Source organism: Ambystoma mexicanum, chromosome 7q (genome assembly GCF_040938575.1).
Source record: "Ambystoma mexicanum isolate Mex_15411 chromosome 7q, UKY_AmexF1_1, whole genome shotgun sequence".
NCBI classification, from domain to species: Eukaryota; Metazoa; Chordata; class Amphibia; order Caudata; family Ambystomatidae; genus Ambystoma; species Ambystoma mexicanum.
The window spans coordinates 521,651,781-521,677,438 of record NC_090941.1 but is presented as its reverse complement, the minus strand read 5'-3'; the positions used below and the strand labels follow the sequence as shown (position 1 = coordinate 521,677,438).

At 49.6% G+C, this 25,658-nt stretch overlaps 1 protein-coding gene across 2 annotated transcripts in view; it reads right to left on the bottom strand.

Moving 5' to 3' along the window:
• ZC3H13 (zinc finger CCCH-type containing 13) overlaps positions 1 to 25,658 on the bottom strand; it is a 1,331,719-nt gene that overhangs the window by 532,687 nt on the left and 773,374 nt on the right. For both annotated transcript variants that reach the window (XM_069639959.1, XM_069639960.1), the window contains exon 11: positions 11,291 to 11,740. In XM_069639959.1, the coding sequence (XP_069496060.1) occupies positions 11,291 to 11,740 (450 nt within the window). The remainder of the gene's footprint in view (positions 1 to 11,290; positions 11,741 to 25,658) is intronic.

Below are 25,658 nucleotides of genomic sequence, written 5' to 3'. Positions count from 1 at the left end.
AGTTTGAGCCCGATTTGCTCAAAATGTTACATAGGAACTTGCATTAAAAATATGTTTTATATATATTTTTGATTATGGCCATCTTTTTAGCCAATAAAATTTTATTTAGCATGAACTATCCCTTTAAGCTTCACTACGGTGTATTTTGCTCATCTGTTATGGGGAAACAGACATGTCCTTTAGGCTGTCAATACTGGGAAACAGTTTCCCTTAATCTTGCGACTTTGTTACTACTTTTAGTAACTTTTTATGTGTACAATGCAGTACATTAGGGTACACTTTGTTTTGCCCTTTACTCTAGGTGTGCTAAATGGACAAGCTGGTGGCAGCAGTGACTACCATTTTTTGGTGCATTTCGTTTTACCCTTACCGCGTTTGGCGACTAACTGTGGCTAGTGTCAAAACATGGCCGTGCCACATGGTTTTTCGCTTGTCCTTTGGCCTTGTTCTTCAGCCTTCTTCTTGGCCTGTGTTGCTAGGAAAATCCTTATTTGAACTTGCAGTGCCCAGGAAAGCAGAGGCTTTTGGTGGGCTACTGGAGGGCTATGTGTGTTTGCTGGCAGGATGTGGGCTGGGACCGTCTGGTCCCAATCCACAAACCGATTTCAGTGTGTCTGGGTGTTATGCATGAGTATTCCTGCCAGTGGTCACGATTGGGGCGTGTGTGTGCGTGCGCGTGTGCGTGTGTGTGTGGCTAGTCCTGCTATTGGCTAGTGGGAGTTTCTGCTGTTACCTGGCTTTTAGGAGAAGAGGACCCCTGCACCCATTCTTCAGACATCCTGGAGTAACCTGAATGAGCCACTGCTGTCCAGCTGTGAAATATGTGAAGAGACCGCATACCCGACTGAACGAGGCTTGGCGACAAACTTCTGTTGCCGTCCTGGTGGAGTCCTGTGGCTGACCAGCTCTGAGTTTGGGCAACATGCTGCTGACATCGCCGTTCCGAGTTGTGGCCTGGAACTTGGGAGATCCTCAGCTTGTCATACAAGACTTATCTCAGCGAAATCTCGGGAGTCCTTGCTTCAAGGGGACCCGAGATAGGAGGGGAAAGTCTGACCGCGACAAGTAAGGCCCTTTGCGTCGCTGTGCTGCGGTGACCACCATCTGAAACATCTTATCTGACCAGAGTCCAGTCCTGAAAGGAGCCCTGCATCAAGTTTTGCTGCATTCTTCATCCGAGAATTCTTGCACCAGCGAAAGACACCAACCGATATCTGCTCAAACCTGCAACCCCTGCGAATCGAGGACTGCGACTGATGGTGGGAAAAGCAACCTCAGAACCTCTTCCATTGACCTGCCGAGTCTGGGGAAGAATTGGAGTACGGGGGTAAGTTACAGTGGTTCTTACGTGCCCCTAAACTCCCTTTAAAAGTTTTCTTAACTTTTACTTTACTTTGGTTTTACCATAGCAAGCCTTCCGAATGTTGGGGACACTTCTATTAGTTAGAATACACTGTCCTTTCACCCTTGAAACTGTTCACTGGACCTCAGAGACCTTACCTCAATTTTTTCCAGCTTCACAACGTTATAGGAACTTTCTTGAACCTTTGGGCATAAGGCCGCAGACAATTTAGGGAAGGGCTTTTGAATTTAGGGTAAACTCTCTGTGGACCATTGGTGCATAATTTAATCTACTTTCTTTTACAGGGTGGGGGGTTTGATTTGTATTATGCCCTCAACCGGTGACTGTATATATGTAATCTATTAGTGTTTTGTGATATTTCTTCTGGTTAGTAATCATTGCTCATAATGATATTTGGCCATAAATAACTATTTTTATACACAATGGCCAAGTGTCATTTGTGATTCCCAATGCGTTTACTCATTGTGGACCCTTTACACGCTCACCACCTCTTGAGACTTAGCCTAGACCCTCGTCACTGCTACCTTGAATTGGTGTGGCTACAGTTCCCCAGAGTTGTCCCTGTCACAGTATAGGTTGGCCTTCTATACATCTGTCCACCAGGGCAGAGTATAGAAAATCAGTCCCCATAGCAGACGGTGTCAGTTGGTAGGGTGTTACGAACGTTTTCTCTTTTAAGCAACTTTCCCCTCCATTTACTATGGACTTTTAGGCAAGAATTGGTGCAGTCCACCTGGTGAGGAGTACACAAGTCTTATCTGCTTGGTATTAGGTAACCCACCTTTTAATATAGGCCTGCACTACACAATTTGGTAGTGTGACTGAGCAGACAGGCTCATCCTAAGAGGGGTAATGTGAGCTGTACAATTGAAATCAGTAAGTACAAGTGTCCAAGTAACACTTACACTTAAAGGTATGCATAAATGTTTAATATATACACAGGGTTTAAATAAGCATTCTTTAAAAAGCTTTATCTACTAGTAACATTCAATCAAAGTTTGAATTACGTTTGTAAAAGACAATAAAAGCTGGTAAAGTACTTTTCTTATGCCAACATGTTCCAGCAGACGCAGTGATTTCAGTAAAGTTCAGTATTGCACTCATTTTCAGTTACCAATTCAATTATTGAGTTGTGAAAGGAAGGAAAGGTTAGAATAAGACTTGGAACATACTTTCACCAGTTTGTAAAACAATTATAATCTCCTAAAGTGAGGCAGGTACATTTTTATCCCAGCAATAATAGTATCCACAATTATAACCTATGAGGGAACAAGTACTGCCAAAGCCAGTAGGGTTCAGAGGAGTGCCTTTAGGGAGCTAGGACAGCCAAAGTCAATGGACAAAGTCAATAGTTCTGATGCACTTCTTCTTAGATAAAGTCTTGACAAAGTTAGTAAGTTCAGAAGAAATCACAGTAACTCAAGTAAGCACAAGCTGTTAGACCAGTGCAGGTGAGTTGAGATCAACTCCAAAAAGTACTTTGCAAGACAGAAAGCACAGCTTTAGGCTAAAAAGGTGAAAACCCCAGGCCCCAGAGTAACTGATTCAAAGAAATCTTTTCCAGTTGGATTCCTCCTTGCTACAGTTTGGCAGACCCTTGTTCCTGGACGTTGGTCGTGGTGACGAAAGAGGACGTCTGGCGGGCTCCTATGGCAGTCCTCGGGAGAGGGGCGCCTCAGAAATGGATTTCCTTTGTTTAAGCAGCACTTTGGTGTTTTGGCGCCTTTTCGTCTTTGGTAAATGAACACAAATTCTGGTTGGAAGAAGCTTCCTCCCTCGGTCCTGGAATATTGGGGCGAGGGAACTCTGGAGCAAGGTGTCCTGCTTCTACAGGGTACTCTGGATGCCCACGAAGATTTTAACGGTGTCAGACTTTGCAAGACGATGCACTTGTCAATGGTCATGTGTCCCCTGGCATTGGGCTTCTGCAGCTCTGGTGAGGTGAAGCAAGTCGGGGATGCGCCAAATGGAAGTCTGTCTTGAGGCTAGTTGGTCCCACCAGCCTAAGGGAGGAAGTTGTCCCATACGGTTCTTCCCAGTCGATATGAAAATGGGGTCAGCACAGCTGCAAGGCTTCACCGGACACTTTGGAGGGTACTGCTGGTGTCTCGTCACGTCTTCTTCGGATGTTCCTTTCCAGTGGTCGACTCTGCCTCTAGTCCCAAAAACCTTGCTTTTTATGCGGTTTCCCAGCCACTCGCAGCCTATGCTGTCAATCACACAGCAGGATAGCTGTCCTTTCTGGACAGCCAGCCAGCCGGCCAATCAGAACGGGTTTCACTCAGGCACACCTAGGGACAAAGGATAGGGAAGTTTCAGGACCCTCCCTCACTTCCTGCCTTTCCAGACACACTGGAGCCTGGGCGGGCTTCAGGGTGGAAGTCCGCCAAAGGCAAAACACACCAAGGACTCAAACCTGCTTTAACTAACAAAGTAAAAGTCCAGAAGAAACTAAAACAGATAATGGCAGAAAAAATAATACTGAGGCCATTTTGGGAAAATGGACACCCAAGGGTACTGCAGCAGAGGGTTCAGCTTGCGGTAAAGAGTCACACTGGTAGTAAAATTAAACCACTGCCACCAGCCATTTAAAGTAGGTTAGTGTAACAAAAAATGTTACATGAGAAGTGGGATAATGAATTACTATGTAATCCCCTAGCACTCCACATAGGGTGGTGTGTGCTGGTCCCACAGAGAGAAAGGTAAGACAGACAGAGATCATCTTACTATTCTTGGGAACGGTAGTTCACCCAAGAAAATGTATTTCAACATTTAGAGAAGTCCAAGGGAATTCTCAGTGGCACTGCACCTAAGGTGTTGTGTGTCACTATACAAAAAATAGGTGTTTATGGAGTTTGACAGACTCCATAAAACAGCAAAACACAAAAATCCTAGTCGGGACAATCACATGAGGGAGTGAGAAAAGGTCCTAACTCACTCAGGTGGAATATATCACAAGCCCTAAATCCAGCAAAAGAGCTGGGGGTCTCCAAGTTTGAAGGGAAATAGCACAGAAATGAACATTCTCCCTAACATGGACTCCAACACATTTTGCTTTTGTTTTACATTTTGTCCTGTCAGCTTCACTTCGCTGGCCTTTTGCTCATTTGTTATGGGGAAACTGACTAGTCCTTCTTACTGTCAGTACTGGTGCATGAGTGGTGCAGATACTTGTTATTGGAGGGCTGAGTATGATCACTCACCTGAATTTGGGATAAGGTGAGTCCTGCAGTCATTCCAGCAGATCAGAAGAGAGCCAAGTATCCTGAGTAGCTGTGCAGACAACAGAAGACCCAAGGTTGAATCCTGAAGAGGCCAGGCAACCATTCTTGCTGCTGTCTCGGTGAAGCCCTGCTGGACTACCTGATCTCAGAAGACGCTTGCTGGTGCTTCGGCCCTTCGGACAGGTGGGGTTAACCAGTCTCGATACCTTCTCACGATCCTGCAGCCTTCATAAGTGTCCCTGGACCACCTGGTGGACTGCCCAGCTCCGTTTAGGCTACCCTGCCAGAAGCATCCCTGCTCCGCATTTTTGCCCGGAACTTCGGTGGTCGCCACCTAGTACTAGAAGTCACCTTGTATTTTTATTATACTTTATATAGCACCTTTTTCCGAAGCGCTTTACATAATAAAATCAACGGTATATAAAATCAGTAATGCAAATCAACATTCAGGTACTGACAGTAACAATCAATCGGGAAACTGAAGCAAGTGAGTTTTTAGGGAAGAACGGAACAGAGTAAGAAGTGATAGAGTGGTGAGACAGAGGGAGCAAGTTCCAGTGAAAAGGAGCAAGAAGCTGAAATGAACGAAACCTGGATTGGGTACAGGCAGGATGGGAAACATTCAGCCTGAAGAGAACAGAAGAACGAAGAGAGCGAGAAGGATAATCAAATGAAAGGAGAGATGCAAGATAAGATAATCGGCGGCCAGTCCATAAAGAGATTTAAATACTAGGCAAAGAAAATTAAGCTGGGAATAGAATGACAGCCAGCCAAGTGAGGCAACAGGAGGAGGAAATCGAGTCCTTATAAGAAAGAAGACAGAGTAAACAAATAGAAGAATGATGAATTGATTTAAGAGGAGCGAGACGTGAACAGGGAAGACCAAAGAACAGAACAGTAAAATAGTTAAGAGAAGATTAATGAGATAAGAAGTTTTGTAGCGTGGAAAGTAAGAAAAGGGCAGATTCTACAAATATTATACAGATGAATTCGACAAGAGCGGGATGTGAGAGAGATATGATGAGCAAAAGAAAGATTAGAGTCGAAATAGAGACCATGATTACGAGCAGTGGGAGAGAGACTAGAGGGAGGAAAAGAAATAGAAGTAGGAGGCGGCTGTGGAAGGAGAGTATTGGCAGTAAAGAATAAAGACTTCGGTCTTTCCTGCATTCAAGGTAAGAAAGTGGGAGGTCATCCAGGATTTCATAGACAGACATATTAAGATTGAGTGATGAATATCAGGCGTGAAAGACGAAATCATCAGCATAGAATAGAAGTGGTGCGATAGTCCAAAGGAAGAAGTTATAGGGGCAAGAAGCAAAGTATATAGGGAGAATAGAAAAGGACCCAGGACTGACCCGTGGGAAACACCATGCTCAAGAGGAAAAGACGGAGAAGTGTTGCCACCCCAGGAGACAGCAAAAGTATGGTTAGATAAGTAAGAGGAAAACCATGATAGAACAGAACCACAAAGAATAAAGATTTAATTTCATTAATTAATCAAAGGAGGTGTATGATTGGTGATTCATTGGGGAAGAAACCAGAGATCTGTAATCTATTGATTGGGCAGGAATACAATGTGCTTACCTATATGCGTTTCGTGCCCATGGAGATAGGACATACGGTTTGCTTGGAAGGATCTAAAGAATATATGGTCAAATGATGTCAATGTGGTCATTTTGGAAGAGGATTGGAGAGATGCTCTTAGAGTAGGTATTCATTTGGGATTAGATCAGAATGTATCTTTAGTTAGACAGAAAATAGTTGGTAGGGTTTACTGGACACCAGTTAAAATATTCAAGTTGAAGATGGATGAGTTGTGCTGGAGTTGTGGAGGAGATACAGGTACCCTATTGCATCTACTTTGGGACTTTGAGAGTACAAGAATTCTGTAGAGAAGTAATTGATAGAATTTATATGGTTTTCGGTATAGTTGTGCAAAGATCGGCCGCAAATGTGATCTTGCTTCTACACAGAGAGGTGTGTAAATACTAGGAAACATAGTATTTGGATAGATAAAGCTGTGATGGTGGCGACTAAGCTAATCCTGAGGGTCTGGAAGACTAGAAAGAAACCTACTGTTGAGGACTGGTTGGTGGAGTTGCACATTATCCAAGTATTAAAAAATGTCAATAAAGGATAAAGGTAAAGAGGGTAATTATCTTTCATTAAGGGGGCCATTCAATACCTTGTATGAGTGATGAAATGGAATGATTGTGGGGAAGTGAGAGAGAGGCATGAGAGGGCTCCCCCTTTTTTTTTCTCTTCCTCCGTTTACTGTGATGTTTTGTGTGTGTTGGTGTGGATTTTATAGTTGCTTTGTTTTTGCTGTTGCATAGGATGATTGTATATTAGAATTGGTAGTGTGAGGATGTTTTCGATCTAGATAGAATAGGCTTATAGTGTTATTGTTAATATATTGTTATTGAACTAACTTGTGCCATTGTAATTCACAGGAAACTATGTGATGGAGTTATATTTTGTTGAAAATCCAATAAAAAGATCTTACCAAAAAAAAAAAAGAACCACGAAGACCAAAGGTGGAAAGAGTCCAGAAGCAGAGAATGATCCACAGTGTCAAAAGCGCCAGAAAGATCAAGAAGAATGAGGACAGAGGAGTGTTTAGAGTAACGAGCTGTACGGAGAGAGTTAAGCATGCAGATCAGGGCTTTTTCAGGAGAGTGCCGGGGACGAATACCAGACTGAGTAGGGGGAAGCAGAGATAGACCAGACACGAACAAGGAAATTTGTGAACAAACAAGCCACTCAAGAAGCTTGGATAGGAAAGGTAAAAGAGATATAGGATGAAAGTTTGATACAAGAAGGGGATTAATGTTCCATTCCAATGCTTTTTAAGCGTTTGTTGAAAAAGCTGCTCTAGAAGTTGGGGAAAGTATTTTGCTTAACTTTAAGTCCCTATGAAAGACTTCTGCAACAATCTTCACACCCACAGGACCATTTCCTAGCTTTGTCTCACCTTCTAAAGGCACGAGGACCCATTCAATTTAGGATTGGACTCAAAGTTAGGACTTCGATTCCTGTGGACTGTTTACATAATTGCTCATTTACTTTCCTTTCAGGTGTAATTGTGAATTGCATGCCTTGTATTAACCAACTGACTGCATTTATGTTTTATATTTACAATGTTGTGTGGTAGTAATATTACCTGCTCGATTAATTTTTATAGTGTGTTTTTGGGGCTACAATTTATTATTTTTGTACTTGCCGGTCTAAGTGGTCTAAAGGCGCAGAGGTATGGATCAGACATAATGACGACATGATTTTGTGTAAGGACTTTTATTAAACAAGAAAGTGTTGGAAAAAGGCCTATCTATCCCTAAAGCTAAGAGGAGTTTCTCCACCTCAAAGGAAACTAGTGAAATTGTCAGGAAGTCCGGAACTTAAGTATTTCACTGTTGTGTCACAAAACCTACTTTTGTCCCCAACACTAATAATTTAAAATAGTTGTGCAAGGATGATCTCAAATTAAATAGCGTCCGTTGTATCAATTAACAGAAAAGTTCCCAGTTTCACTGATTAAAGTGATGCAAAATAATGTTCCAAAATACAGGATTCCAAGGCTAGGGTTGTGCTCCTTTCCCCTAGATGACTTCTTATATTAAATTACTGAATACAGCTTCTTGATTTCACAGTTTTTATATCCTACCAGCTTGGCACGCTCTGCTACCAAGCATAGGATTCCTTTTATCAGTTGCAGGTTTCTTAACTCTCTTGTTCATGCTCTTATTAGGGTGTGGGTGCCAGACTTGCACTGTTATGTTGTATCCGATTGGTTTACTCTGCTGGCAAGTATACAACTCTCTCTCACTTGCTTCTGGGTCCCAGACCCCCTCTTCCCAGTTTGGGAGCTCACCCTGCTGCTCGCCCAGACCTCTACCAGCTCCCAGGCAACCCAGGTACCTGTTTGCTTCCTTCTTGGAGGTAGCAGCAGTTCCTGGGAAGCTGTGTCCCTTCTTGAGGTTCTGGTAGCGTTTGGGAGTACAGAGTGGTCTGCAGCGGCTCTGCAGTCGGATGTCTTTTCCCGGCTGCGCAGTCTGTTTCTTCCGTGCTTCGCCGGGCGCTGTGAGGTCGAGAGGATTCTCTTTGTGGCAACTCTAGTAGTCCTCGGGTAACTGACCACGCTCAGGGTCTCTCTCATCCAGTTTGGGCTTCCCTTGAGGCTCGCGTCAGCTGTCCCCATGCATGGATCCCACTGTTCCTCTTCACGGAACGTGTCCCTCTCTCACGCGTGTTTTAGGTGCATCCAAGTTTGAGCTTCAGCTTCACCTTCGAAAATTCCTGCGTGGAATTGATGTACTGCTTTGGGCCAATCACTGGCCTTAGGAAGCTAGACCGCTCACTCGGCTTCTCACAGTTGAACTTTGGACTTGCAGCCATCTTCATCCCAGTACCAGCCTTAAAGCTATATACATGACACTTTATACTTTCTGGTTTTTCAGTTTTGTCATGTGCGTTAGGTGGACTGAGTTGAAAACAAAATATATCGGTTCTATCCAGGGAGGGGGAGGAGGATATAGAGTTGGAGAAGGGTTGGAGGTATTAAAGCTGGATGATCCCACGTTCTCTGGTGATGGTTGTCCCCAATCCCATAAGGGAATATCTTCCCCATGTGATCCTTCCATCGGTGCACCAACACAAGGGGACCCACCGTCCTGGCCCCATGGGAAAGTTCTCCCCCTAGGGGAAAAAGGACCACATCCTCAGGTTCGTCACACCTCTTAGAATCCATCTCCAGGATAAATCTTGATTGATTTATTTATAGAGCGCTTTACACCAAGGCGCTGTACATTAGAAAAACAAAATACAGAGTAATAATAACTTTATGAGCAAATTACAACTTGAATCATTCAGCAAAACAGTGCAAAGAGCAATTGACAGGGGAGGGGAGGAGTGGAGTGGGAACAGGAGTGTTGGGGAGGGGCAGGGGAAGGATTGAATTAATGTAATAGGAGGGGAGGAAGAAAGTAAAGTAAGAAGGGAGAGAGGGATAAAAAGAGGGGAAAAAGAACAAGGGGGGGAGTAAAGAGGGCAGGGGGTGCATCAAGGTGGGGAGTGGAGGAGGGGGGATTTAAGGGAAGTGCAAAATGAGGTGAGGGAAGTGAAAGAGCGGATTGAGAGGGGGAGAGAGTTCCAATACAGAGGAGCAAGAAGTTGGAAGGAGCGGAACCGGGAGGAAGCACAGGGGGAAGGGGGAACAGTGAGAAGGAAGTGGTCAGCAGAACGAAGGGGGGGTAGAAGGAGAGAAGGGAGGAGAGATAGGGAGGTGCAAGACCATGGAGGGTTTTCAAAACAAGGCAGAAAAAGTGGAATTTAAGTTGTAGGTGTAAAGGTAGCCAGCCAAGGTGAGAGCGAAGTGGAGATGGAGTCACGGGAGGTAAGGAGACAGAGGGTACGAATAGCAGAGTGGTAAATAGATTTGAGAGGGGTAAGCTGAGATGAGGGAAGAATTGGTGGTCAGCAGTAGGGTAAGGTCTTTGGCACGCAGTGTAGATCCTCTGGAGAGACCAAATAGTTCTTGATACGCTAAACTCTGATCATTAAACATTTTAGGCGTGTAAAAGTTACTCTACCAATCTTATAGAACAGAAGCATACACTAGTATGATCTGCAAAAGGTTCAATATTTGAAGAAATTGTGTTCAGAGAAGGTCTGCCCACTTCTGGTAACAAAGGTGACTTGATGTAGAAAGTGATAGATCATAAGGTATGTAGAAAGGGAGCTTTACATGTTCGTAGTGGTTCAGATGATGCTGGGGCAGGGCCTAGCAGGTGGAATGGTCATGTTGTTGCTACCAGAGGGTAACAAGTGATTCTGTTGAGAAAGCATCTCTTCTGTGAACACTTCTGAAGCAGAAGCCATATATGGCATGACAAAGGAGGAGTTTAGGCTCAAGGAATGGAACTCCAGTATACAACGACAAAGATGGAGTCAGACATGTAATACTAGGAACTCCTGAGCATTAAAGGTTTTAAACTGCACAGCGTACTGACACAATCCCAATGCCAAAAGTGACCTCCCCACCAGACAGCACAGAAGTAATTGGGCCCAGCAGATCCAGGAACCTCTGAAGGGGTCTTGGAAAAATCGGAGTAAGTAGGGGGGGGTACATTGGTATACCTTTTCCTGTCCCCACTCTCGCCATAGTGTTGCATTAGCATATAGTCCTCCCCCTATGTCTCCCTTGCCGGATTAAGATCAATGGTGGTCTGGTCAAGGACCCCCCCCCCTCCTAGACCTTACCCTAGAGTGGTGGGACAGGGAAAGAAACCTATCTGAACTTTATGTACCTTCGGAAGATTAATCTGAAAATCCATCTTAACATTAACTCCCCAACAAGAATATTGGATTGAACCCCTTAATGGATGAATATGTTACATAGTGGATGTTTTAAAACACAAGTGGATTGCTTTGCCGCTCTCGTACAGTAGTCGCTAGTATAGGACTACATTTTGTCTTCACATATACCTGGGAGAAGTAAAGAAGTAAGAGTGATCAAGAAAATGTGGTCTCAAAACCAAAACATTGCAGGAGTAATTGCATACCCGCTGCTCTCTGGTATTGGCTAAGTTTACAATGTTTGGGTCTTAGATAGGAGTTAAAGAGCATTCTGCTAAAACCAATGAGAAAAACTGGGGACAAACAACAATGGTGATATACAGTCTACCACACAAATTAAAAATACCTTTCTCTGGTATGTCAGGACCTCTGCCTCTGCTCCTCCCCGAGCGCTCATTCCTCCCATCATTTCTTGAATCGTTTCTTGCGTCACTCCTGGTTTCTGCACGTGAAGGCTCATCTCGGCCATGGCCCCTTGCATAGCTCCGTCCCTCATCATAAGGCTCCTCCTTCCTGTGCGTCTCCCGACTTTCTCGGTCTCTGTATTCACTGTTATCGCGAGTGGAACGAGGGTCTCTTTGGTCGCGACCATCTTTGACCTCTCTGTACTCTCGTGCATCCCTGGAGTCTCTAGTGTCTTTCAAATCCTTTGCATCCCTACGATCCCGGCTGTCTCGGTTATCTCTGGGGTCTCGACTTTCTCTGGCTTCTCTGTCATCTCTCTGTTCCTTTGAGCTACATTGAGGCAGGTCATCATCTCGGATCTCTTTCTCTTTTTTCTTTTCTCCTCTGACATCTAATAAAATGTAATTACATATTTAGCTCCAACTTACGTTAACAAAAACACACAAAAAGGTACAAGGTGTAATTATTCTACTAGACAAAATTGGGGAGAACAAAAAATTACTTACCGCTGGTAATGTTCTTTCCACTGGATGTTCCTCCCACAGATTCCTCATCTTAGATATATATTCTCCGTTTTTTCAGCTCCTGGGGGGCGTCATGCGGACAGGCGTTGATGGCCGTCGAGTCTCCGTGACCGGATGCTACACTGATGTGGGTACAAATAGCGCGCTCAGTGCCCCGTGACTTCAGTTGACGTTTTTTTCCATTGCACAGCTGCTATAGCGATTTGAGACAAAAATGTTTAGCGTTAAAGGAGAGTCATCGTATAATTGTATTAGAGAGCTCTGTAACCGCAGGGTAAGTTGGGTGGGTGAGGATTAATCCATGGGAGGAACATCCAATAGAGAACATTACCAGGGTTAAGTAATTTGTTCTGCTAATGGATTGGGGCCTCCCACGGATTCCTCATTATAGATAGACTACCATAGCAGTAAGATCCTTACGGAGGAGGTGAGGAGCCCTGCCGAAATGACTCATTTGCGGATACTGTGTCCAGGCAGTAGTATTTTGCAAAAGTGTGTATGAAAGCCCACGTTGCGGCCTGACAGATCGCCTTCAAAGCTATCCCTCTTTGGAGAGCAGAGGCAGCTGCCACATCTGTAGTGGAATGTGTCCTGAAGCCATTTCCTTACCTGCTCTGGTGTAGCATCCAGAGAGACAAAGCACTATCCATCTAGAAATGGTTTGCTTCCTTATTTCTTTACCCGTTTGAGGGCCTGTATATCCAATGAACAGTTGATCTTCCAGCATGAATTGTCGTGTGCTGGTGATGTAGAAACTCAGAGCCCTCTTGGGATCGAGCCTATGCAGCCTTTCCTCCTCCATGGATGGATAAGGAGGTGGATAGAAGGCTGGCAGACAGATTGTCTGCGACAGATGAAACTCTGCTACGACCTTCAGAAGGAACAAAGTGGCGCACTCTAAGAGTCACCTTGTTGCTCGAAAAAGATAGCCTCACATTAATGGCTTAAATGGGAAAGCCATGAGGAAAGTTAATACTAAGTTTAAATCCCATGCCAGGACCATGAAAGGTGTCCAAGTGTTAGTCAGGCCTTTTAAAAATTGCACCTCAAGGGGGATCGAGAATATTGGCTGTTCTAGTGTGCGCTTGAAAATAGGAAGCGCTGCTAAATAACCATTGATGGTGGTGACCTGAAGGCCCTGTCTTGACAAATTAAGGAAAGGGGGGGGTGCTGTTGCGCACAGGAGAAAATGGCGGCTCCTTTGTAAACTCCGGCAGTTTCCAGGGCTGTAAGCCGAGATAGAAATGCTTGTTCTCTCTCTGGTTCTTTATGTAACTCGTGTGGAACGCGCAATAAAGTCCATAGAAGACCCACAAGAAAATTGAAAACTGACGGTGAAAGGTTTCCTGAGATACGAGCCCAGCTGGACTCTGGGACTGAGCGAGGCCCGGCGGCCGAGGATCGAGAGGAGGTGCCCGGCGCTGGGCTGACGCGAGCAGTGCGGGAGGAAGTGCAGCCGATCTGGGTTCGTGGGGCGGGGGGCCACGGGCGCTCCGAACATCGTAGAGCGCCTGCAGACCCTCCCGCAGACATCCTTATGGCAGCGGATTAGGAGCGGACTCCCAACCCTGCTTCATTCCGGCCCGGTGAAGGTAAGACGGGCCCGCCCTCGCTGCCGGCACACGCACCCTCCTCTGCCGTACAACAGGCAGATTACACGGTATACCTAAAGCCGCGGAGAGGACAAAAACTGATACTCCTCAGCACCGGAGGAGTAAATACCTTAACTTAACTCAGCCGGACTGGGACACATCGCCCTCCTTCCTATGCGTGGCTTCCAGGCCAAAAAAGGAGCACACCCCGGTCGACCTGGCTGGGTCCCTGGACACGCTGATATACTCTGCATAAACTGCACTAACTGAAGCCCGCGCTCCCCCCCCCCCCACTCGGGCCGCATGGTGACTTCGAGTATTGGAAAAGACCACAGACTTGCAGCAGTGACACTGGTGAACATAAGTGGCCCCCCAGCTACACAATCCAAGTGGCGATTAGGGCAACAGCTAAATCCTCAGTATCCACATTACGCATTTTGGGGGGGGTGGGGGGAGTCTGGGAGCCAGTACCTCACCACACGGCCTCCCCCCCCCCCCCAACAGAAAAAGGGGGGGCACAGCGCAGCACGATCTGGCATGGGAGTGACACGAAGGACAACGGGCCGAGGCAAGCAAGGAGCCTTCCCCTCTCCCAAGGGAACTACGGCCAGAACCAGACGGGGCACCAGCTGGATACAATCCTCCATGACCACAGACTTCCTCCTGAGCAGCAGCAAGAACAAGACGAGAAGGTGGTGTCCATAGCCACTAACCGCTCCTATAGCACGTCGCCGTGTGCTGGGACTAGATCGTTGGAAGAGGGCGACGACAGCGCAGGATACACTTAAATTTGACCATAAAATAGGCCGAAGCCTCAACTGCCGAGTCCCACGACGGCCCCGACATCCCACCCAAAAGGCAACGGGAGGGGGGGGGGGGGGGTGCCTTTGCAGTACAATTTGCAGAGAACTTGTTTGAACAGTACGATGCCCAAGAACTTTGGCCCCAAAAAGAGTAAAAGGCACTATGGACAAATTTACGACCACAATGCAAAAAAGACACGGCTCCCGAAGTTGAAGAGGAAGGAACAAGTTACTTACCTGTAACTGTTGTTCTCCAGCATGGGTCTGGCATGGATTCACATGCTCATGAATATTCCCCGTCGTCAGGCTGGGAATCCTCGGTAAAGAAAAAATCAGTATCAGTTTCGTTTCTGATCTGTCTTTCGTAGTAGTAACCAATCACTGATCTCTGCGTCATACTGACCCAGCCAATGACTGCCCTCTACCTAAGCCCCGCCTCTGGCAGCCATCTTCAGATTTGGTAGCACGTGAAGTGGCAGTATGACCAAGTGAAGAGCCGCAGAGGGGTAGGCGGGAGGGTTCGCATGTGAATCCATGCCAGACCCATGCTGGAGAACAACAGTTACAGGTAAGTAACTTGTTCCTTCTCCAGCATGGGGTCTGGCATGGATTCACATGCTCATGAATAAAGAATACATAGCAGTACACACATGCACAACCACGGGAGGTGGCAAAGGCTCAACATTAAGCATTACATCAAACTCAACATTAAGCAATTCTTACCTCCTCACCAGGCTCACCTTAGGCGAACAGATTGCGCAGCACTGCTTGGCCGACCCTGGACTCCTCCCTGGAATCCCGATCGACGCAGTAGAATTTCGTGAAGGTGTGCATCGACCTCCACGTAGCAGCCCTGCAGATGTCCAGCAAGGGCACACCAGATAGGAACGGCGTGGTAGCTGTGATCGCTCTGGTGGAATGGGCTCTCGGACGGCCAGACAGCGGTCGGTTTGCCAACCGATGACAGTACATGATACAGCCGGAGAGCCATCTGGAAATGGAGGCCTTTGAGAGAGCCTTCCCCTGATTGACAGGTCCAAAGTTCACAAAAAGTTGTGACGTCTTCCGAAAACACTTCGTGCGGTCCACGTAGAACTTCAGCGCTCTAGCCACATCCAGCAAGTGCAAAGTTCCTTCGGCCGGCGACGAAGGCGACGGGAAGAAAACAGGCAACACCAAGGGTTCGTTGAGGTGGAAGTCCGACGGTACCTTGGGCATGAAGGAGGGGTGCGTCCTGAGCACTACCCTCGTGTCGTGAAAAGTCAAGTACGGGGGCTTGCAGGAAATGGCCTGGATCTCTCCCACTCTTCGTGCGGAGGTGATGGCCACAAGAAACGCCGTTTTCCACGACAAGAACTTCAACGGAGCCGAGTGCAGAGGCTCGAACGGAGGTCCCATGAGCTTGGTCAGCACCACGTTGAGCTCCCACGCCGGGGCCGGAGCCTTCACCGGCGAGAACGATCTGAACAGTCCCTTCATGAATTCTTTCACCAGACGATGAGACCACAAAGACGTCCGCCCCGTGGTTCTGGTGTATCGGGAGATCGCAGCAAGATGAATCTTGATGGACGCGTGCGCCAGTCCAGCCTTGGCCAGCGTCAGAAGGTACGGCAGTACCTGGGGAGCCGTAATCCGTAGAGGGTTAATCTTCTGTGCGTGGCACCAGACAGAGAACCTCTTCCATTTGTGTCCATAGCATTTAAGGAGTTGAGGACGCCCTGGCCTTTGCAAGAACCTCTCTGCAGTCGGCCGGTATGTTGTATCCTCCAAACTCTAACGCTGGAGGAGCCAGGCCTGCAAGTTCAGCAACTTTGGGTCGTGATGGAGGATGGCGCCTCCTTCCCTGGAGAGAAGATCCGCGTCCACTGGCAGCTTGATTGACGGGGACACTGACAAGTCCAGAAGGTCTGGGAACCATATCTGCCTCGGCCACGCAGGTGCGACGAGGATCATCCTGCACCATGACCTCTTGAGCTGGTTGATGAGCCGGATCAGCAATGGCAATGGAGGGAACGCGTATAGAAACAGGCCCTCCGAGGGGCACGAGAAAGCATCGCCCATGGTCCTCGGCTGGGGAAACCTGCTGGCGAACCTCCGGCACTTGGAGTTCGTCGCCGTCGCGAACAGATCGATCTGGGGTGTGCCCCACCGTTGGAAGAGGCGGTCCACTAGATCCTGTCGTAGTTCCCACTCGTGGCACGAGCGCAGCTCTCTGCTGAGCGAGTCGGCGATGGTGTTTTTTATCCCTGCCAGATGAAACGGCACCAGAAACATCCCTTGGGCGACGGCCCAATGCCACAGATCCTGTGCCTCCTTGGACAGGGCTGGGGACCTGGTTCCGCCCTGCTTCCTGATGTAGAACATGGTGGTGGTGTTGTCGGTGAAGATCCTCACCACCTTGCCCTTGAGGGACGGAAGAAAGGACCTGAGGGCCCAAAACACTGCACGGAGCTCCAGGACGTTGATATGGAGGGACTTCTCCGTCGGAAGCCAAAGGGCTCTCGCGTGCAGATTTTCGGTGTGCGCTCCCCACCCTTCCAGGGAGGCATCCGTGGTCACTGTCTCCTGGTGGCCGGAGGTCTGGAAGTCCATGCCCGCCGTCAGATGCGCGCGGGTGCCCCACCACCGGATCGCTCGTCGGAAACTCTCGTCGGGTGTGATCCTCTCCTCGAAGCTGCCCGTCGTCTGGATCCAGCGCACGTCCAGGAACTCCTGCAACGGGCGCATCCGGAGCCTGCACAGGCAGATGAGATAAATGTAAGAAGACATCATTCCAAGGAGGGACTTGATGGACCTCATCCTGGCCGCGTCCGCAACCAGCATCCGCTGCACCTTGCCCAAGATGGCCCTCGTCCTTTCCTCCGACGGAGAGGCCAGAAGCGACACTGTGTCGAGCTTTGCTCCCAGAAACAGTGCATCTTGCGCGGGCACCAGGTGGGACTTGGCGTAGTTTAGTTTATGGAGAATCCCAGGTCCGTGAGTAGTTGGGACGGTCCTTGCCGTGTGCTCCACGGCGAGCTCCTTCGTCTTTGCTCGGATGAGCCAGTCGTCCAGGTAGGGGTAGACGTGGATCCCCTCTCGGCGCAGCTGCGCCGCCACCGGTGCGAGGCACTTGGTGAACACCCTGGGTGCCGACCTCAATCCCAAGGGAAGGGCTCTGAACTGGTAGTGACGCCCTTGGACCACGAACCTGAGAAACGTTCGGTGTCCCTTTAGGATGGGAATATGGAAGTAGGCATCCTCCAAATCCAACGACGACAGGAAATCGCCCTCCTCCAGTTGACCCAGGACGTGTTGGAGGGTGACCATCCGGAACTTCTGTGCCTTGATGAATTTGTTCAGTCGTCGTAGGTCCAGGATGGGACGCCATCCTCCCGTCGTCTTCTTCACGAGGAAGTATCTTGAGTAAACTCCGGAGCCCCGAAGCCTCTTTGGGACGAGCTTGATGGCGCCCTTCTTGAGCATCGCCTTTACCTCAAAGAGAAGTTGAGGGACGTGATGTTCTTTCCTGGCCACAGGGGGGGACGCGCGGGTACCTCTTTAGAAACTCGAGCGCGTGACCCTGAGCTAGGGCGTCCAGCACCCAACGGTCGGTGGAGATGGACTCCCACACGCTGACGAAGCTCGCCAGCCGGCCTCCCACCGGGGTGCTTCGGTGGGGGCCCGACCCCACGGCCGGTTCAGTCCTGCTTAGACGAGGCTTTGCCGCGTTGTCCTCCTTGGCGACGACGTCGGGGTCCGCCTGACTTGCCTCGTCCCCTGTAAGCTTCCTGTGACGACGAATGGGCCGCTTGACGGTAGGTGGAAAATCCGCCGCTGGAACCTTTGGAGGCACCCTGTTTGCCTCCGCCGCTCCGAAAGGGCGGCCGCCGTTGCTGGAGAACCCCAAGAGCCCGGGCAGTCTCCGTGTCCGCCTTGATGGCTTGAAGGGAATCGTCCACAGTTTTCCCAAACAGGTTGTTTCCGTCAAACGGCATGTCCAAGACTCTGGTCTGCACGTCCTGACGGAAGACAGTAGCCTTGAGCCATCCACGGCACCTAAGGCACACGCCGTTGCCCAACTGGCGAAATCCAGTGTCAGCGATGTCGGTCGCAATCGTAATGGCGTGGTCCGACGCCACCTCTCCTTCCTGCAAGATCTCTAGGGCTTCCACCCTCTTGTCGTCTGGTAGGAAGTCCAGCAGGTGGGCCAGTTTGTACCACAACTCCCTGTCGTAGCGGGCTACGATAGCCAAGGCGTTGGCCGCCTTAATCGGCGTTGCTGCCGACGAGATGACTCTGCGTCCCATCGTGTCTAATTTCTTTCCCTCGCCGTCCGGCGGGGAGGTCGACGTAGAGGCCGCGCCCCTCCGCCCCCGCTTTCTTCCTGGCCGCCGTGGAGACGACCGAGACCGGGGTCGACTGTGCCCGAAGGCACAAGGGGGCCGTGTCCGGGACCCGGTACTTCTTCTCGTACCGATCCCTTCAAGCCGGCGTCGTGGATGGCTTCTTGAGGAGGGCGAGGCCCTCATCCCAAATATCGTCCAGTAGAGGTACAGCGAGGACCGTCTTCCTCTTGGCCTCGCGCCGTTGATAAAGGAAACCTTCCTTCTTCTCTTCCGGGCAGAGCTGGAAAAGCTCGGATGCCCTGGCGATCATGGAGTGAAACGATCCAATCTCGTCGGGCGGGGAAGCCCGGGTGGGAGGTGACGACGGGAGATCCTCGTTGTAAACCTCGTCGTCTGTACCCGTCGCGGCCGTGTCAGTCCCCGTATCATCCCCACGTGTCGTGGACGGGGGGGGGGGAAGGGCTGAACAGGAGGTGGAGGATGAATCCTTCTTTTCTTAGGGGGAGGGCTCCCAGAAGGGCCTGGCTCCGGGTCCCCCGTCGGGAGCGGTTCCTCCGTTGGTGGTAACGGCAGTCTCGTCCCTATCTCTGAGCATAAGGACTGTATAGCCAACAAAATGGCCGCCGAGTTGTCTTGCGGCACTGGTTGAGGGGAGTCCGACGGGCGGTCAGGAGCCCCGTCGGCACCCTCGACGTTCTCGTCGTCTCCTACGTCGGGGTCCCTCCCGACGGGCTGGTCTTCTTCCACGCCAACGCCGTGGCTTAAGAATTCGATCAGCTCTTCCTCAGAGGTTGAGGCCGAATCCACGACGACCTCCTGCCCCCCCCTTTTTCTTCTCCGTCGGAGGTTTCACGGGGGTCCCGTCGATGGGCATGAAAGAGGACTCCCTCTGCGGTGGCAGGGAAACTCTGGGCCCCGAGGTCGCCACCACTGGTGTAGCCTCCACAGGCTGAGCCAGGGCCGCCGCGACTGTCTCGATAGAGGCCTTGGCCGGATGGATTAAGGCTTTCACCACCTTAGGTGCTTGAGGCTCTTTTGACCGAAAAAAAAGACTTTTTTTGAGAAAAAACGTGAAAAATAGCACTAACGCTCGAGAGCAATAGCACGAGGATCCCAACACTTGAACGTGCGGTAAAAATCTGAAGATGGCTGCCAGAGGCGGGGCTTAGGTAGAGGGCAGTCATTGGCTGTGGTCAGTATGACGCAGAGATCAGTGATTGGTTACTACTACGAAAGACAGATCAGAAACGAAACTGATACTGATTTTTTCTTTACCGAGGATTCCCAGCCTGACGACGGGGAATATTCATGAGCATGTGAATCCATGCCAGACCCCATGCTGGAGAAATGTCCACACAGGAAAAACAAACCCCTCCAACTACAATGATGGACCCCAGGCGGTCTTCGTGGCCATGCAGCAGGGTTTCGCAGCACTCACAAACTAGATGGAATCACAGCGAGTGTTGCCACCATAAAGACACAACTCGACAAGACTACCTCCCACATGACTGAGGCTGAAACGAGGATATCGGGAACAGAGAATGCCTTAGAAACTGAAAAACACAGTCTCTACTACGGCCATTGAGTTGGGAACCGTGAAATCCAAATGTGAGGACTTCGAAGCGAGGTCCCGCAGAAACAATATTCGCATTATTGGGGTCCCCGAAGACGCGATCAAAGGGACGATGGAGAAAGCGGTCAAAGACCTATGCATGTTACTAGGTGATCCGGGTTGGTCCCAGATGTTCATAATGGAAAGGGCACACAGGTCACTGGCCCCGAAGCCAAAGCCAGGGGCATAGCCTAGACCAATCATTGCACGCATATTAAACTACAGAGACAGGGATCTGATTTTAAGAAACTCCAGAGAGAAACAGGAGTTAAGATGGGAGGCTAATGTCATACGTATCTACCTAGACTTCACATTGGCGGTCCAACAGGAAAGAAAGCTCTTTACAGGGGTCAAGAAGATGCTTCGCGACCGGGAAGTGCAGTATGCAATGCTCTATCCCGCTAGACTTAAAATCCAACATCAGAATAAGCCATATTTCTTCACGTTCCCTGAGGAGGCTGCCAACTTTGTAGAAACACACATCCCCCCCGAACAATGGACAATCCTAGGTGATGACCATCAAGTTGTGGGCCACATCACTGCTAACACGCTAATGAAGCGAGACGAATAGCAACGGGATAGGCTCCCTATGGAATCCCACGTCTGGGAGCAAAGAAATGCAATCTTCAAATGCATAGACACCAATGACCCTAGACATCACAACGAGTGAGAGCAACGAGATAGAACCGGAAATGACACTTACGACTTGTTATCGGCAATTGCACTGTAAGCACCACAGCCCCCCCCTGTAGCAGGTGCTTAAGACATTGATGGGAGGGAAGGGGTGGACATTTGAGTGCACAGTTGAAGTTCGCGGAACTGTGGGGGAGGGGCTAGGGGGGACATGGGGAATGTTGGGTGTTTGTTATGCAATGGAGGTTGATAAAAAAAAAAGCACACAGGTGGTAAACACTAAGGCGTTAAAGCATGCAACGGATGATTATTGGTGCACAACCATAAGCAACTACTTCATAGACAATGGGTGAAAAAGGCAGGGACGATATCAATGTGTTAAGTTGGAATGTAAGGGGCCTCGGCTCCAAGATAAAGGAAAGGAAGATTATGGCATATCTCACCAGACAATCAGCTAAGATCATCTTCCTGCAAGAGACCCATATGGGACCCAGACAGGCCGAACAATTGATACCTAACTGGGGGGCTTTCCAGTATTTCACAACATACTCCAGTCGGGATAGAGGTGTCGCAATACTGCTACATAAAACGTTACCGTTCCAATTTATAAAAGTGGAATGTGATCCGGAAGGGAGATATGTATTGTTACATTGTAATCTCTACGATAAGTAAATGGTCTTCCTTAATATATATGGTCCAAATACTGACCAACCAGACTTCTATTCCTCGCTCTTTGAGAAACTAGCGAGCTTCCCAACGGCTCATGTGATGTGCGGGGGGGGGGACTTTAACACTATTTTAAATCTACAACTCGATCGCACATCGGCCCAATCCAGAACATTAACCAAAGCAGCGCAGTCAATACTCGCACATATGTCGGATCTGAATCTGAGGGATGCGTGGAGAACACTTAACCCGGGCATGAGAGAATACACATACTACTCCTCGGTCCATGACATGCATTCTAGAATAGACTTATGGCTAATAGATACAGATAGCATGGCATGGGTCACAGACTCCCGCATTCACCCTAGGACCTACTCGGACCATTCCCCGATACAATTAAGGAACAAGTTACTTACCTGTAACTGTTGTTCTCCAGCATGGGTTTGGCATGGATTCACATGCTCATGAATATTCCCCGTCGTCAGGCTGGGAATCCTCGGTAAAGAAAAAATCAGTATCAGTTTCGTTTCTGATCTGTCTTTCTTAGTAGTAACTGATCTCTGGGTCATACTGCCCCCAGTAAAATGACTGCCCTTTCCCTAAGCCCCTCCCCAGGCAGCCATCCTCAGATTTGGTAGCACGTAAAGTGGCAGTATGAGTGAAGAGCCGCAGAGGGGAAGGAGGGAGGGTTTGCATGTGAATCCATGCCAGACCCATGCTGGAGAACAACAGTTACAGGTAAGGAACTTGTTCCTTCTCCAGCATGGGGTCTGGCATGGATTCACATGCTCATGAATATAAGAATACATAGCAGTATACACATGCACAACCACGGGAGGTGGCAACAGGCTCAACATTAAGCAATACAACAACTCAATATTAAGCATCTCTTACCTCCTCACCAGGCTCACCTTAACCGAACAGGTTGCGCAGCACTGCTTGGCCGACCCTGGACTCCTCCCTGGAGTCCCGATCAACGCAGTAGAATCTTGTGAAGGTGTGTGTCGACCTCCACGTAGCAGCCCTGCAGATGTCCAGCAGGGGCACACCAGACAGGAACGCCGTGGTAGCAGCGATCGCTCTGGTCAAATGGGCTCTCGGACGGCCGGGCAGCGGTCTGTTTGCCAACCGGTGACAGTGCATGATGCAGCCGCAGAGCCATCTGGAAATGGAAGCCTTCGAGAGAGCCTTCCCTTGATTCACAGGTCCAAAGTTCACAAACAGCTGTGATGTCTTCCGAAAACTCCTCGTGCGGTCCACGTAGAACTTCAACGCTCTAGCTACATCCAGCGAGTGCAAAGTCCTCTCGGCCGGCGACGAAGGTGACAGGAAGAAAACTGGCAACACCAAGGGCTCGTTGAGGAGGAAGTCCGACGGCACCTTGGGCATAAAGGAGGGGTGCGTCCTCAGCACCACCCCGGTGTCATGAAAAGTCAAGTATGGAGGCTTGCAAGATAGGGCCTGGATCTCTCCCACTCATCGTGCGGAGGTGATGGCCACGAGAAATGCGGTCTTCCACGAAAGGAACTTCAACGGCGCCAAATGCATAGGCTCGAATGGGGCCCCCATGAGCCTGGTCAGCACCACGTTGAGCTCCCACGCCGGGGCAAGGGCCTTCACCAGCAGGAATGATCGGAATAGTCCCTTCATAAATTCCTTCACCAGGCGATGAGACCACAAGGACGCCCGTCCTGTAGTTCTGGTGTATCGGGAGATGGCAGCCAGATGTATCTTGATGGAGGTGTGAGCCAGTCCAGCTTTTGCCAGCGACAGTAGGTACGGCAATACTTGAGGGGCCGTAACCTGCAGAGGGTTAATCTTCTGTGCACGGCACCAGACAGAGAACCTCTTCCACTTGTGTCCATAGCACTTGAGAGTTGAGGACGCCCTGGCTTTTGCAAGAACCTCTCTGCAGTCAGCCGGGATATCGTATCCTCCAAACTCTAGTACTGCAGGAGCCAAGCCTGCAAGTTCAGCAACTCTGGGTCGTGATGAAGAATGGCGCCTCCTTCTCTGGAGAGAAGAACCACGTCCGTCGCCAGCTTGATAGGTGGGGACGCTGACAAGCCCAGAAGGTCCAGGAACCAGATGTGTCTCGGTCACGCCGGTGCGACGAGGATCATCCTGCACCTGGACCTCTTGAGCTGGTTGATGAGACGGAGCAGCAACGGCGGGAACGCGTACAGGAACAGGCCGTCCCAAGGGAGCGAGAAAGCATCGCCCATGCTCCTCGGCTGTGTGAACCTGCTGGTGAACCTCTGGCACTTGGAGTTCGTCGCCGTCGCGAACAGGTCGATCTGGGGTTTGCCCCATCGTTGAAAGAGCCGATCCACCTGGTCCTGGCGTAGTTCCCACTCGTGGCACGAGCGCAGCTCCCTGCTGAGTGAGTCGGCGATGGTGTTTTTTATTCCTGCCAGGTGGAAGGGAACCAGAGAAATCCCCTGGGCGACGACCCAGTGCCACAGATCCTGGGCCTCCTTGGATAGGGCTGGGGATCTGCTGCCTCCCTGCTTCCGGATGTAGAACATCGTGGTGGTGTTGTCGGTGAAGATCCTCACTCCTTTGTCCTTGAGGGACGGAAGGAATGATTTGAACGCCCAGAACACGGCTCGTAGCTCCAGGATGTTGATGTGGAGAGACCTCTCCTCCGGGAGCCAGAGGCCTCTTGCGTGGAGATCTCCGTTGTGGGCCCCCCCCACACCTCCAGGGAGGCGTCCATCGTCACCGTCTCCTGATACGCCGGGGTCTGAAACTCTGTGCCTGCCGTGAGGTGCGCATGGGTACCCCACCATAGAATCGCCCGACGGAACTCCTCGTCGAGCGGGATCCTGTCTTCACAGCTGCCCGCCGCTTGAATCCAGCGGGCTTCGAGGAACTCTTGTAGCAGACGCATCCGAAGTCTGAAAAGGGGCACAAGGTAGATGCATGAGGACATCATCCCGAGGAGGGACTTTATGGACCTAACCCTGGCCACATCCGTGGCTAACAGGCGCTGCACTTTGCCCAAAATGGCCTTCGTCCTTTCTTCCGACGGAGATGCTAATCGCTCCACTGTATCGAGCTTCGCTCCCAGAAACAATGCCACCTGCGACAGAACCAGGTGGGATTTGGGGTAGTTGATGGCGAATCCCAGTTCTGTGAGCAGGTGGATGGTCCTCGCCGTGTGTTCGACAGCAAGTTCACTTGACCTTGCATGGATTAGCCAGTCGTCCGGGTAGGGGTAGATGTGGATCATCTGTAGGTGCAGCCGCGCCGCCACTGGTGCGAGGCACTTGAACACCCTGGGTGCCGACTTTAATCCGAACGGCAGGGCTCTGAATTGGTAGACACGCACCTGGACTACGAATCTGAGGAACTTTGTGTCCTTTTAGAATGGGGATGTGAAAGTAAGCATCCTCCAGGTCCAACGACGATAGGAAGTCGCCCTCCTCCAGCTGTCCCAGCACGTGCTGGTGGGTGACCATCCTGAATTTCTGTGCCTTGATGTACTTGTTTAACCGACGCAGGTCCAGGATGGGGCGCCAACTGCCTGTCTTCTTTCTGACGAGGAAGTACCTTGAGTATACTCCGGAGCCTCTTGAGGACGAGCTCGATGGCACCTTTCTTGAGCATCGCCCTTACCTCCAACAGCAGTTGAGGGACGCGATTCTCCTTCCTGGCCACGGAAGGAGAATACTGATTTTTTCTTTACTGAGGATTCCCAGCCTGATGACGGGGAATATTCATGAGCATGTGAATCCATGCCAGACCCCATGCTGGAGAACACTGAAAATTCCCGACAGGTCTAATGACCGTCCACCATGGAGATTTAAGCCGGCAGCAGTAAGAGACCTAGTTTACCAACATGCAATGGAACAATACATACAAGAATATTTTGATATAAACGAAATTTCGGTCTCAACCCAGGCTACTCTATGGCAGGCGTTTAAAGTATGCATCAGGGGGTCAGTCTATATCCGTAGAAGGAGGAATCCTGAAAGATATTAGGGGTAGACTATCCCGATTAGAGACACAAATAGCAGCCCTGCAACCCCAATATGTGCTCACTTCGTCACCCCAACTCAGCTTGGAAATCAAGACCAGGCTTGAGGAATACATGGAGGAAGCAGATCAGGTGGTCAGATACTTCAATAGACCTTCTGCGGCGCGTA